This window comes from Callithrix jacchus, chromosome 7, assembly GCF_049354715.1.
Source record: "Callithrix jacchus isolate 240 chromosome 7, calJac240_pri, whole genome shotgun sequence".
Taxonomy (NCBI): domain Eukaryota; kingdom Metazoa; phylum Chordata; class Mammalia; order Primates; family Cebidae; genus Callithrix; species Callithrix jacchus.
The window spans coordinates 12781240-12795849 of record NC_133508.1 but is presented as its reverse complement, the minus strand read 5'-3'; the positions used below and the strand labels follow the sequence as shown (position 1 = coordinate 12795849).

The 14610-nt window shown below is 37.0% G+C and overlaps 1 protein-coding gene across 50 annotated transcripts in view; it reads left to right on the top strand.

Annotated features, from left to right (window-relative positions):
- The window catches only part of ZMYND11 (zinc finger MYND-type containing 11), a 127551-nt gene that overhangs the window by 92738 nt on the left and 20203 nt on the right, over positions 1-14610 (top strand). For 28 of the 50 annotated variants that reach the window (XM_035252752.3, XM_078329421.1, XM_078329435.1 and 25 more), the window contains one exon: positions 1000-1161. The exons of the other annotated variants lie outside the window; for them this stretch is intronic. In XM_035252752.3, the coding sequence (XP_035108643.3) occupies positions 1000-1161 (162 nt within the window). The remainder of the gene's footprint in view (positions 1-999; positions 1162-14610) is intronic. 50 annotated transcript variants of the gene reach the window in all.

Sequence of the window (14610 nt, the reverse complement as noted above, 5' to 3'; positions counted from 1 at the left end):
GTTTATAGAAATAAAATTGATGGTGGAATCCAAATTTGGAATTCCAGGGTCCCCACTGGAAGTGGCCATATTTGTACTAACTGTGGACTTTGCCCTTGTTCATTTGGTTATCACGTCTACAAATAAAGTTGAGAATTAACCCATCACTCTTAGCATACATGTATTTTAAGAAAAGCTAAGAGTATTATCTATAAAGAATGAATTCTAAACTAAGAAAACTTCCAACAGTCTTCTTGTATATATTTAAATGGCGTTGGCTGTACAAAAAAAAAGGTGTCAAAAATAAGAACATGTTGAAGAATGCCCGTGCACCTGCAGCTGTGTTCTTTCATTTCTAGGAAGAGCCCCAATCAGGAAATAAGCCTACTTCCTTTTTTTGTTTTCTGTGATAATCTCCCTTGGATAATGTGATTAAACCTTTAGTTTCACAGTTTCATCTTATTTTCCCAAATTCAGCAGCTCTGAAAATCTGACAAACTATCAGAACATGGACTTTCTGATTAATAGTTATTTTCAATAAAACATCCAATACCATAGATGAGAAGATAAGAATAGTGAGCATCACCTTATGACTATTCTCTCTGTTCTCACAGTGTCAATGACTGTTATATTTAAAGCAGAGCAAAACAAAGGTTTGTTTATTTGAAATACTAAGCTATAGGTTGGTTTGGGGTTCTCAGTTTACTGAAGAAATTATTCCTTAGATTATATTTTTAAATGGAAGATAATGTTAGAACCAGAGTTGGCTTTGGACTTACTTCATTTTGAACTGGTTTTGCTATCTGATGATCTTAAGATATTTCTGAATATTAACCACTGTTTAGGAAAGATTTTAAAATTTAAAGCAGATTCTAGGTATTTTCCCTATTGTTTTTAAACAGTAAATGTCTTAAAATTGTTTATGATGCCTAACTTCTGATGGACATTAGTGTCAATTTTGTTCTTAGTCATTGCAGATATTGACAAAATGTCATACAAATTATTTTGTATTTTTTGTAGGACTGGGAAACAGAAAATCATGACTGGTATTGTTTTGAATGCCATTTGCCTGGAGAGGTGTTGATATGTGACCTGTGTTTTCGTGTGTATCATTCCAAGTGTTTGTCTGATGAGTTCAGGCTTAGAGACAGCAGTAGTCCCTGGCAGTGCCCAGTTTGCAGGGTGAGTACCTATGAGCTTTCCTGTGCTGGTTAGAGGGTTGGAATTAATTCATAATAGCTTCAAAAAGATATCCCAGGTGGTCTTGCCAGGTGAATGGATAAAGGACTGGAGGGTGGGGGTCACCGAATGAAATGATGATCTTGATACTCACAAATGGACATCACAGAACACATACCGTATTTCAGGGTGTGGATTTTAGAAAGTTTTAACCACATAAAATATCCTCTTCCCTTCCTTTCCCTGCCTCTGGCTTATCTGACTACTTTAATGGATAGCCTTTGGACATCAGAAATACAAAACCTACTAACGTCTGTTCAATAACGACTCTGCAATAAACTGTACAATTTATGGTATTCAGGAAACACAGTTAGCAAAAGGCACATTGTTGGAAGCATTCTTTATTTCCCATTTTGTTTCCATGTAATGTTGCCTTTATTTTTGTCATATCATGAGTTAGTTTGTTTTTTTGCTTACATTTTATTTGGAGGGCGGAGGGATGAGACATTGTGTATAAAGAATTGGAATTATTTTTTTTTAAGTAAAATGAAATTGCCTAGTAGGTAAAATAGGTACTTTCCACAATTACTTTTATTCATTTACCCCCTGAGGAATATACATACTGTGATTGTTAGTTGCAGAATGTGGTATGTATGTGTATACAAGTGATATGTGGTGACTGAATACTACATTACATATGACATTAATGGCAGTAAATAAGGAATTACTTGATTGCAACCACTATTATTTTATACTTCCTATTATTATTTATTTAGAACCATGCACATTGTCCAGATTACTCCTGAATTCCAGTTTCTGAATATGCTTTATAATACTTGAGTAATTTAAATGTTTCTTTACTTTTTAAAAAAAAATTTTTCATAATTTTTTCCCTCTTTGGCATCAGTCAAAAATTTCCTGTTAGCATGTTGAGCAAACTACAGTATATGTTCTAGTCTTCTAACTGTGGCTTTGTATTGCCTAAATGTACTTAACCTTGTGCTGCATATGTATTCATTAGGCATACAACAGGCAGTTGAGATAGCTTTTAAAAAATGTTGAATGATGATTTGCCACTCAAATGCCTAAGTGCCAAATAAGTAATGTCAACTTCCTGAGTAAATCAGTATCAGTTTTCAATTTGTAGAACTCTTCTTTGATGTCTACAAGATTGTCTGTAAGTGGTACTCTTAAGTTTCACAGTTTTGAGCAAAGGAGTTGTATTATTATTCATGTTTTATTCTCCTGTGGATTTGGATTGTTCATTTTAAAAGCAAGTATACATCTTCTGTTTTCTGCTATAAGTTTAGGAGAAGTAAAAAATGAATGAGATCAAGAAAAAAGAGGCAATGTTACTAGTCAAATGGGATCCTAATATGATGCAGGAATTAGGAAATACAGCTCTGGGTACATCTGTCTCTCTACAGCCATTGCTCTTTTGTATTTAATGTTCAGTTTCTATTTTCATAGTAAAGAACTTAAACGAAGATACTGGGACTTTTGAGGACAGGTTAAGCTTCTTTGTAGATGTTTTGCATTTCAAAAAATAATTGTTTTGAACAATTATTATACCCTTGAAGAAAATGTTTAATAATTCCATTGGAATTCACTATCCAGTTGTCTGATTCCATTTTGTGTTTCCTTTACCTTTTTTTTTTTTGAGATGGAGTCTCACTCTGTCATCCAGGCTGGAGTGCAGTGGTGCGATCCCAGCTCACTGCAACCTCTACTTCCTGGGTTCAAGTGATTTTCCTGCCTCAGCCTCCCGGGTAGCTGGGATTGCAAGTGCATGCCACCACGCCTGGCTAATTTTTGTATTTTTAGTAGAGACAGGGTTTCACCATGTAGCCAGGCTAGTCTTGAACTCCTGATCGGGCTCCCAAGGTGCTGGGATGACAGTTGTGAGGCACCACCCAGCCTGTGTTTCCTCTACTCTTTACTGATTATATGAAATTTAAAAAAGTTTACAGCATTATTGGCTCATACAGAACCATGATTACTCTGTTCTTTTCTTCTCCTTTGCTTTCTTTTTGCCTTCGTCAATCTAGAAATTTGTATACTACTATATAATTGTGCTTACTGAAATGATGCTGTAAGTCAATTGAAAATCTGGAGCTTTGGCCGGGCGCGGTGGCTCAAGCCTGTTATCCCAGCACTTTGGGAGGCCGAGGCGGGTGGATCACAAGATCAAGAGATCGAGACCATCCTGGTCAACATGGTGAAACCCTGTCTCTACTAAAAATACAAAAAATTAGCTGGGCATGGTGGCACGTGCCTGTAATCCCAGCTACTCAGGAGGCTGAGGCAGGAGAATTTGCCTGAACCCAGGAGGCGGAGGTTGCCGTGAGCGGAGATCGCACCATTGCACTCCAGCCTGGGTAACAAGAGCGAAACTCCGTCTCAAAAAAAAAAAAAAAAAAAAAAAAGAAAGAAAATCTTGAGTTTTGCATTCATTTTAAAGTCTGTGAGCTACTCCCTGCTAAGGCTCAAAAAGACTGTTTTGTATGGCGAGGATGGAGAGTTTTATCTTGAGCTTTAAGTTTTCCTAAGAAATAGTTATTTCTGTTGGATCCATTCTGTTGTTTTATAGTATTCAAGAAAAAGATAAGTGCTAACAGTTCCTTTCCTTTGAGAAGGGGTAATAATAATCTTGAAATTGCAATGACATTTTTAATATCTTTAAGGTGAAGTTATTGGTTTGTTTTGAATTTTAAATGAAGTGTCAGAACTTTGAGTAAAGCCGTTTTTAATAATATAAGAAGAGAGTGACCAGATGTAAGTAATCATGGACTAAAAGAACTTAAGAGTCTATAGGCAGAGACTCAAGAACTGTGTGTCCGAATCAGAATAACTTTCTACTCTGGTTTTTTTGTTTAATGTTTGGAAATAATATGAGTTAATTAGATATGTTGATAAGGAATGTTGAAGATGAGGTGCCATGGCCAAATTTCCATACAGTAAAAACAGTCAGTGGAAACTAACCATTACTGCCTAAAACTGACAATGAAAAGAAGCCCTTTTCTAACAGTGATTGGAATACTATTCACTTTTACTCCTTTCTCTCCTTTACAGTGTTGAAAAAGTCACTGAGAACAGGTGTTCTGTCTCCCAGCTGCCAGCTGTGTTCCCAGATTTAATTCAGCTCAAGCAGCTTTATCTTACATATCTATTTTGAAATATTTTAACAGGACAGTAATAGGCATTTTTCTCAATTAAAAATAATTTTATGACTTTTCATAGTAAGTCTCTAGAATCTTATAACCCTGAGATTAGTTCTTTGGAATGTCTGCCTTTCTAAAAAATAAACTTTGCTTTACAGACACAGTAGATTATTATTGAAAAGTAGCTTATTAATGTCAGATTAGATTTTGCTTTGAGAAAGATTTAAATACTGTCCAGTTTCACAATTTTAGTGAGATCTCTCTCATTAAGTTTTAGAAAAGAGATTTTAAAATTTGCTATAAAAAATTCAAATAATTTAGAACAGGATAAGAAAATCAGAATTCCCAGAAACCATATCCCATAGTAGGTAATATTCTCACAGACGTCTTCCTGTGTTTGTGCGTGTGTATCTGCATGACTTTACGTACAATACTGGATGTGGCTAGTGTGTTTGTACATGACAGTATCCCAGAAACCTTTTTTTGGCACATGTTATAATTTGAGAGGGCGTGCTGTAACTTATGTGACCATTTCCCTATGCAGCATGTGTCCATCATTTCCACTGTTCTGCATGGCCTGTCCAAGGTGACATGCAAATGCTATGCTGGAAATCATGCCCCATTTCCAACTTCTGAGGAGGAGGCTTCTCATTATTATTTATTTCTGCATGAAACTGAAGTTTATATTTTGTCTTGTTTTATTCGAATTTTGTTTTCCTGGAATAGCCATGAATTTTCCAGGAAAAAAAAAATGAGAAAATCCTACTCTTTTGTGAAAATTCCCTTTAAGATTTTGTTTACAAAAAAGAAATACCTTTAAAACACAGTATAGTCTATTGTATTTTTTAAGATAGAAAATTATATACATTTATGTAATGCTCTCTGATCACCTTTGGTAGGATAAGTTTTATTAACATGGGATTTTTAGGTTTAAAGGATAGTGTACACATTTAAATTTTTGATAAAAATCACTAGCTTGGTCTTCAGAATATTATACCCATGTACATAAACAGCACATTAAGGAATTTTTTCATTTTTTTTCTTTTGCCTGTTTGCTAAGATGATTTTATTTTTTCCCAGCAGGGTCTTGTTTTGTCACCCAGGTTGGAGGGCAGTGGCAAGATCATGGCTCACTGCAGCCTCAACCTCCTGGGCTCAAGCCAGCCTCCTGCCTCAGCTTCTCAAGTAGTTGTGACTATAAGCGCACCTCACCATATGTGGCTTATTTTTAAATTTTTTCTGGAGACGGTCTCGCTGTATTGTCCAGGCTGGTCTTTTAACTTCAGAGTTCAAGCGATCTTCCTGCCTTGGCCTCCCAAAGTGCTGGGATTATAAGCATGTGCCACCGTACCAGCTGCCTCATTTTAATTTTGCTTCATTTTCAGATACAAAGTCATTTTATCCTTTGAAGCCATGGTTAGAGACAGATGTGTGCTTGCATTGTGTATGTGTCCATGTGCTACATGCTTGCTGGTTTGCAAGCCTGCTGGTGAAAATCATGATAGTGTAATTCATGGTCAAGGCAGTCTGTCATAAGAAGCCCCTGGGCAGCCAGCCTGCTGGGCTGGCACCCTGCCTTATAGAGCAGGGCTGTTCAAGAGCCTCTTTGGTGGGGGAAAAGATCCCTGTGTTATGCAGTGTGAGCCATTAACCTTACGTGTCTGTGGAGCCCTTGAATGTGACTTGTAGACCGAAGAACTGGATTTCAGTTTGCTACATGTGGCTTGTGGCTACCATATTAGATAGTGCAGTTTTAGAACATTCATGTTCTAAATGCCTATACCACCCCAAGAGAAACATCTTTATGTATCAAATATTGGCCTCTTGAGAGTGGCCTGGCATTTGTCTTCCCATCATGCCAGAGTTATGACTTGGAGAGTTCTAAAAGAAGCATATAACTACGTGACTCCCCACCCTTCCTCTCCCTAGTATACACATCAGATTGTATAGCAAACACTGTCTTGCACAGATTAGTGGCTATGATACCTCATAATGTTGCTTTTGCTCAAATATCTCATAACAAGTCAGCAGATTAACTTTGAAAAAAACTATTTAGCAAAACAAAGTGTAGATTTTTACCCAAAATCATTGGCACTTTTTAGGTTAAGAATTTGGAGACATGGTTTGAAAGTAGGCCTCTATTTCCTCCTCTTTAATATGTGTGTGTTCCTTACATAAATGAATTTTGATTTCATAACTTAGAAGAGTTGTAGATTCATGTTATTGCCCCATTCAAATTCAGATAAATGTAGTTTTCATATTTGCACTAAAATGTGTCATTATGAAATAGAATTTAGGGCTTTAAATTTTGTATGATGTGCTTTTACAGTAAGTGAGTTATACAGAAAGTAAGTAAATGGGAAAATCACAATGAGCTACTTGTTTTCTTTTCCATATTTGGGCCACTGAAATGAATACTGCTCCACTGAAATCCCTCCAAAGAGTATTGTCTTGGATTTTTAAAATTGCTTTATAATATTAAAATTTTATATTACTGTTCTTTAGATCACTAATTTACATCCCGCTTTGAAATAGAAGGATCAAATTAAGTCACAAAAGACAAAGTAAATAAGTTAAGGGAATGCAGAGGGAACATATTATTCCAGTATGTCTCTAAAAACTGGAAAAGACTCATCCCTACAAATGTTTTGGGTGGCATTTTCCTCTGTTTAAGGACCACAAGTTTAAAATTTATGTTAACGTACAAATTGTATGGTGAATCAACTCAGCCCACGTAACCAAATGTAGAAACACAAAGTGTAGATGAGGAAATAAGAATCTGCATGGAATGATTTTATTAATAATTTCAAAATACTTTAGTTCTACATCTAATCCAAAAAGCTTTCCCATATTTGCAGCACTTGATTCTCTGACTCATGTTCTTGATGAGTAGGCGCCTACTGAGATCCAAAGAAGAGAGCTATTTGGTGGTACTTCCACATTAGTAGGAAGTATTCCTAAAATTTATTTGCTCTTGCCCTTTTTAAAATAGAATGATACATATTTTGCAGGAAAGTTAATACTTTAAAAATAGACTCACAGGAGTTTATAGAAAGCATTTGAAATTAAATTTTAACTTGGAATGTTAAGCCTCATGTACTGTTTTAAAACTCACCATTGGGAGTCCACCTAGTGCTTTCTCAGTTGGGTACAGACTGGTGTGTCAGTGTTGACCTAGGTCTGGGGAAGTTATGTTTGAGGCATTTATAGTGTAACTTTTTGTTGTTGAGATAAAGAGAAACATGATGAAATCTGTCTGTTTAAATTAGAGATAGAAATTTGTTTCTGACTTTGGTTTTCATGCTTTTGGGTATGTAGACAGTACAGTCTTTAAATTCCCAAAGTGAAGAGAATACACATACAATGTTTAGAATGAAAAATGGGGCCAAATGCTGAATGAAAATACTTTGAACATAAATTCCTTATTATATATCTACTGTGAAGCTATAACTCCTCTTGCTTTCTGATCAGCCATTTTTTGATGTGGGAAATTTATTAATATTTTCACCCCAAAAGTGAGTACCTTATACCTTCAAGATACATGTTAACAAATCTAGAATGGAGATTTGATTTTTAAATAAGTAGAAATTAAAGCCATTATTTTCTTAAATAGTAGACATAGTATTGAAAACAACTAATGAACATTAATCAAATATTTTTACAATTTGCAAGACAACTTGGTCATATAATTTTATACTAACAAAAATAGAAAGTTAATTTTAGAAAAATCGTGTCTAAGCCAGGCACTTTTATAAGACATTTTTGCTATTCACCACAAGCTTAACCAGAGGAAAAAATAATGGGAACATTGATAAAGCCAGAGGATTTTAAAAATTGGATCTACAATATAAAACTGTAAAATCCCATGTATTGTTATCTAATCTGTGTAAAACTACCTAGGCCCAAACAAGAAAAAAAGCTCACATATTTTCGATACTACCTTCCTGTGATGAATTTAACAATAGTTATGATCAGAAAGGATATCACTGTGAAATGTTTTGGATGGTGGTGTATTTGGTCTTTGTGATACACCTTTTGGTGGTTTGTTTAGAATCTCATTTGAAGTTTATCTTTTATTTTAACTAAGGGATTGAGAAGGTTGGGCTGGTTCCTATATGCGGATGCTTACAACTTAATGTAGATTAAATAGAAAGCTCACTCAGTGTTTCCAAAGTTGATGAACTGAAAATATTTACGAAGTACATACAGTTCCCTTGTGTTACCTCTGCAGTGCAGAAGGAATGAGAGGGAGTGAGAAGGTAGTATGTACATAGGCTGGATGTCAGCCCAGTTAATCAGAGAGCAAGTAATATTCATGCCTTGACCTGAACACAGAGACATAAGACATTTTCTGAAAAGAATGGAAAGATTTATTCCACTGAGGAATGCATTCTGCCTCTGTCTTTCAGTCTTGTTCTTCCTTTGGAGACTAGTGTTATATAGAGGGGAAAGGAACAAGTTGATACAAAACCTGTGTTCCATAAAACTTTTCTGACTTCCCTTTCCTATTCCTAAGTCATATAGCAAGCCACCAAGGGGCTTAAAGTTACCAGAAAAGGTGCATTCATATTGAGTGATACAGTTCCTGACATGCATAGCACCCTTCTCTCTGTAGGTAAATACCATTTTGGGAGAGGGAGAGGGAAGGGGGGGGAGAGAGAGAGAGAGAGAGGAGAGAGAGTGTGTGTGTGTGTGTGTGTGTGTGTGTGTGTGTGTGTGTAGAGGATTTAGAAATACTACATGCTTTTTCTATCACAGTATGTTTTGTAGACTATAGTTGAGAGATGCTTTCAGAGTTACTAGGTCAGCCCAACAGCAGACTGGCTGCTACAAAGCTGCTCATGTCATGTGAACTCTTAATGTTAGTCAAAATTTGTTGTCTTTCATTAGAGCAGAAAGAATTGGCTTTGTAAAAATTAATAAATATAGATGCAGCCACAGTAGCATTCAGTGATATTTTTTAAATCTGGAAGAAAAAGTCTGGTGCATTAGTAATTCTACAGGACTAACTTATTGACTAGGGAGTGACCTGTGACTGGAGTCATATTTGCCAGGATACTCCAAGAATCCACCTCAAGATCCTCTTTAGTAATTTGAATTATCTTGAGTTTTCCTACTTTTACCTGTAATAAGGCATATTTGTGATAGCTTAGAGGAGGTTTTTAAACTTGATTCTTTTAACTTAAAAACAGAAAAATATTCGCAGAAGCTCAAGTGCAAATACCTATTGGTGGATAATCTGGAAGAGTTAGGATGCAGCTCTGTGGAATCCTGTGTAGTTCAGTGTGATTCATTCTATAGGCAGAAGTGGGTAGGTCGAGTTTTTTTACCATTAATACTGGCAATTGGTGTGATGTACTGTTCTTCTGGTCTAATAGGTAGGCGATTTCAGTGTGTCAGTATTGGGAGTGAAAAAACTTAACAGGAATCTATATATCTTTACAAAATGGTTTTAGAAAATGATTTTCACTGATGGGCTACTTCAGTCTTAGTGATTTGAAGGGAGACGTGGCAGGATAGGGCCACTCATCACCACTTCCAATAAACCAGCTTCACTTTAAAAGTATCTATTATTGGGGTTTCTTATAAATTCTATGTAATTCCTTTATATTCCATTGTTGCAAGTGGGTCTGGAGGATATTCCAGAGCGTCTTGATTTCTGTAACAACATAGAATCTAAATAGAAAAACAGCCTCTGTGATTTTGATTCCTTTATGTTCTAAATTTTAAAATAATAACTCAGAATAAATTTTGATTCTTGTGTTCTGTGATTATAATTATAGAGGAGATCTAGGAGATGTTTAATCCCTAATATGGATATAGGTGGTTTATATGTAGATTAGTATTTCTACAAATAAGATCTAGAGGCTACCTGTACAGGAATCACCTTGCATGCTTGTTTAAAACACAGTCTCCAGGGTTCCCACTCAGACAGGCTCTGGAGATAAGGCTCAGGAATCTACATTTCCAGTAAGTACCACAGGTGACTATGCTCACTAATATTTCAGTGAGCTGTAGGTGACATTATTCTTTTTTTTTTTTTTGAGACGGAGTTTCGTTCTTGTTACCCGGGCTGGAGTGCAATGGCGCGATCTCGGCTCACCGCAACCTCTGCCCCCTGGGTTCAGGCAATTCTCCTGCCTCAGCCTCCTGAGTAGCTGGGATTACAGGCACACGCCACCGTGTCCAGCTAATTTTTTTGTAATTTTTAGTAGAGACAGGGTTTCACCGTGTTGACCAGGATGGTCTCGATCTGCCGACCTCGTGATCCACCTGCCTCGGCCTCCCAAAGTGCTGGGATAACAGGCTTGAGCCACCGCGCCCAGCCGACATTATTCTTGATAGTAGTCAGCAATTGATATTTCAGTGTCATCTGACAATGAAATGGTTCACACATCAGAAATAAAATTATTTATGTTAGTCAGAATATGCTGACACAGACTTGGGTGTGAGAAGTTGCTTCACATTTTAGATGGGTCCTCATATTCTTGAGTTGAACTGCATGGAAAAGTTTCTCTAGTAGGCAACGAAGACAGAAATGACTGGCGCCAGTTCAATTCAACTGATACGTATCAAACATTTTCTGTATGCCAGATGCTATACAAGGCTGTTGCAAAAGAACACTGAAATTGACATTATGGACACTGCTGTCTTCACTAAACTTAGTCCCTCGGGGGTCAGCCTGTGTTTTTGCACTGCTCATGAGCTAAGAATGGCTTTTACATTTTTAGACTGTTGAAGAAAACTGACAAGAGAATAATACTTTGTGACGTGCAAATAAAAAAAATCCAAATTTTAGTATCTAAAAGTTTTCTTTGAACACAGCTACACTCATGTGATGTATCCATTATGCATGACTGGTTTGTCATTACAACAGCAGAACTGTATTGTAGACAGAGACCAACCACATGGTCGCAAAGCCTAAAATTTGCTATCTGGCCCTTTACACAAAATGTTTGTTGACTTTTGGTCTAGTTTGTTGTGGAAATAATATTCTGGGTATTGGAAGTGGCCAAGAAAGTTTGAAGCACTTGTCTTGTTTAATCACAGATGTGGGGACTTGGCTGAGGTGAACTCTAGCTGCATAGATATATATGCCTGAAAAAAGAAGTCTGGATTTCCAGTTTTGAACTTCTTTCCTTCTTTAGGATACTCAGTAAGCCAAAACGACCAAGGTTTCCACAAGTTCATTTTCTGCCAAAATAGGTTTCTATGACTGAAAAACTAGATTTCTATAAAGAACTGAAAATTCTGTACTAATAAAGGTCTTTAGTCCTCAGTGCTCCTTTAAGTAATGATCCTTGGGCATCATTATCAATAATCAGCTATGGATAAATTTTGACAAGATCAGGAGTGGCCAATAGTGTCTTCCAGGCAGAAACACCAAAGGGCACCAGGTATGTCTGAGTTACTTGATTCATGCTTTGTCTGTTGTTTCTACCTAGAATCATCTGATTCAGTGTTGCCTGGCAATTACTTTATAACTGGCTTAAGAATCCCTTGTGGAAGATGTTCAAATTTTCTATTATTTTTTTCCTTAAAAGAGGGCAGCCCCAACATCTACTTTAGTTCTTACATAAACATCTACAGCAGTGCTTCAGAGATGTGATTATGGTCACTTTTAAATAGTTACAACAACTTTGCCATGATATAGAATGTTTCTTTCTTGAGTATTTGTAAAAGTTGACCACAATCACTCCCACATGCCAGCAGGTGATATGACCTCTGGATTCTGCCTGAACCCTGTTACAGGGAGTCCTTGGTTGAAGAATCCTCAAGCCTGCAAATAGAGAATAGGAATAATTCTTCAAAGTCTGATAACTGTACATATTATAAGGCATTGTTTCTATGTTTTTCTGACCTTGTCGTCAAGAGCTATCTGCTTAGTTTACCTCAGAAACTACCTCTCTCTTAGTTGTAGCTTTTTCTCAGTCATTGACTATGTTTTGGTCTGGCTGACAAGAACCAGCTGAATCACTTCAGTGTGAATGCCACGGAAGGCAGCTGCACAGCTTGTTCCCTTAAAAATCCCCCAAAATCACATACAGCCCTGGGTCAGAATGTGCAATGTCAAATCTCTAAGTGATAACTAGAAAGAAAACCCACAGGTTTATCAAACGTGAAAGCATCTTACAGCAAATGTTTTGTTCCTACAAATCACTGGGAGAGATTTTGGTTCTGTTGAGAGTCTTCTCTTTTGTGTCAGTTCACCGAGAAAGCCCCTCAGCCTGTGAATCTGGGAGCAGCTTCTGTCAGCCCCTGTGGCCTTCCCTTGGGTGGTGTGAGACCCATCACAGAGCAGTGCTTGAGAAGGGCTTCATGTTGTCTGGAATAGGATACCCCACTTATCACCAAAAAAGGTGGATGGGGCAACAAATTAAAAAAATGGAACATGGAAGCTTTCAACAAAATAATCTCCTTTGACTGCGAAATAGTCCTTTTGGTCAGTCCTTCTCTACAGCCCAAATCATTGAAGTTTCTAACTATTAAAAACAAAAAAATAACCCTCAAGTACTTAAACTGATAGCACCTTAGCATATATAATGAGAGAAGTATTCCTTTGTGCGATTAAGTAGATTGAGACTATCCTAGAGCTGTTAAGTGGGGATTCAAAATAAAAACTTAGGTTAACCTCAAGATCCCTTTAAAAGAGCTTTTGAAGATACACCACTTTACACCTTCTCGGAACACCAGCAAAGGTTAAAATCAGGGCTGCTGGACCAGTGTGTGCCTGTCCATATTTATATGATGAAGTCTCTTAGGGAGTTAAGGCAGTGCTCTTTCTTTCTTTTTTTTTTTTTTAAGACAGAGTTTCACTCTTGTTACCCAAGCTGGAGTGCAATGGCGCGATCTCGGCTCACTGCAACCTCCGCCTCCTGGGTTCAGGCAATTCTCCTGCCTCAGCCTCCTGAGTAGCTGGGATTACAGGCACGCGCCACCATGCCCAGCTAATTTTTTGTATTTTTAGTAGAGACGGGGTTTCACCATGTTGACCAGGATGGTCTCGATCTCTTGACCTTGTGATCCACCCGCCTCGGCCTCCCAAAGTGCTGGGATTACAGGCTTGAGCCACCACGCCTGGCCCAAGGCAGTGCTCTTAATCACACCTATCAGAAACCCCTGCGGGCTTTTAGGACTGTGAATGCCTAGACCTCATCTCACAACCAATTTTATCAGAATTTCTTAGGTGGCACCTAAGACGTTGGTGGGCTTTTTCCTTTGAGATAAAATTTACATTACACTGACATGCACAAGTCTTAGGTGTGTCATTTGAAGAACAGACAAGAGCGTGCACTGGTGCAACCCAAGTCCCATCAAGCTACGGGGAAGCTTGATCTCATTCCTCAGCCAGTTGATCTCATACCCAAGCCCTCTTCCCCCAAACAACCATTGTTCTGATTATTTTCCATGAGGAATATGTTTTGCTCGTTCTAGGACTTTTTAGAAGTAGACATAGAGTGGTGCTTTGTTAATGAGGTATAAGACATTCCTGGAGTAGTTATGAAGGTAATATCTTGAAAGAATTTTGAAAGTTTCATCAGAGTTGAGAAATGGGGTGGGCCTTATCCAGTTGACCTTGTTTCCTTTCCATACTTTACTCAGTCATTTTTCCAAGCTTAGATTATCACTTTTAATTGCACTCAGAAGGAGAGAGATACTCTAGCAAAGTAGCTCTAAGCAAATTTAAACATGAAACAAAATCAGACTTTCATCCTCTATTATGCCATTTCGTTTTGTGAAATTAAGGCCCTCAACATGCACTGTGTATGCATTCTGTCTTTCCAAAAATAAGGAAATGTTGCTTGCACATGGTTACACCAAATTAGCAATTCATTTTAAAATGTTTAAACAGAACCAAAGTTTTTGAGAGTGTGTAATATGCACAATTTATGTTATCCATTTAAAGAGAGTAGGAACTGAATATAGACCTTTATTTAAACTGGATAATTACATGAACAAGTGTTACCTAAACTTCCATACTGCCATTTCAAAGTAAGAACAATGTACTTAAGATGTTTTAGCTATAGCAATATTAATTCTGATATAAAATTCTGATTCTAACAGTACATAATCTTTGCCCATATAGAAACATTGGATTGCTTTCTTTTCTACAGAATTAGAAACAAGAGAGGTTAGATTCAATTTAACAGAGTGAAATACTTAATAGATTTATGTTTAAAGTGCAGAAAGGAAAAAAAAACAAAAAACAAAAAACTCCTGCACATAATACAGTCAGTGCACAGTACCTTGAGACAGAAGCAAGAGGTTTTGTGCTGGATGTAGTGAGTCT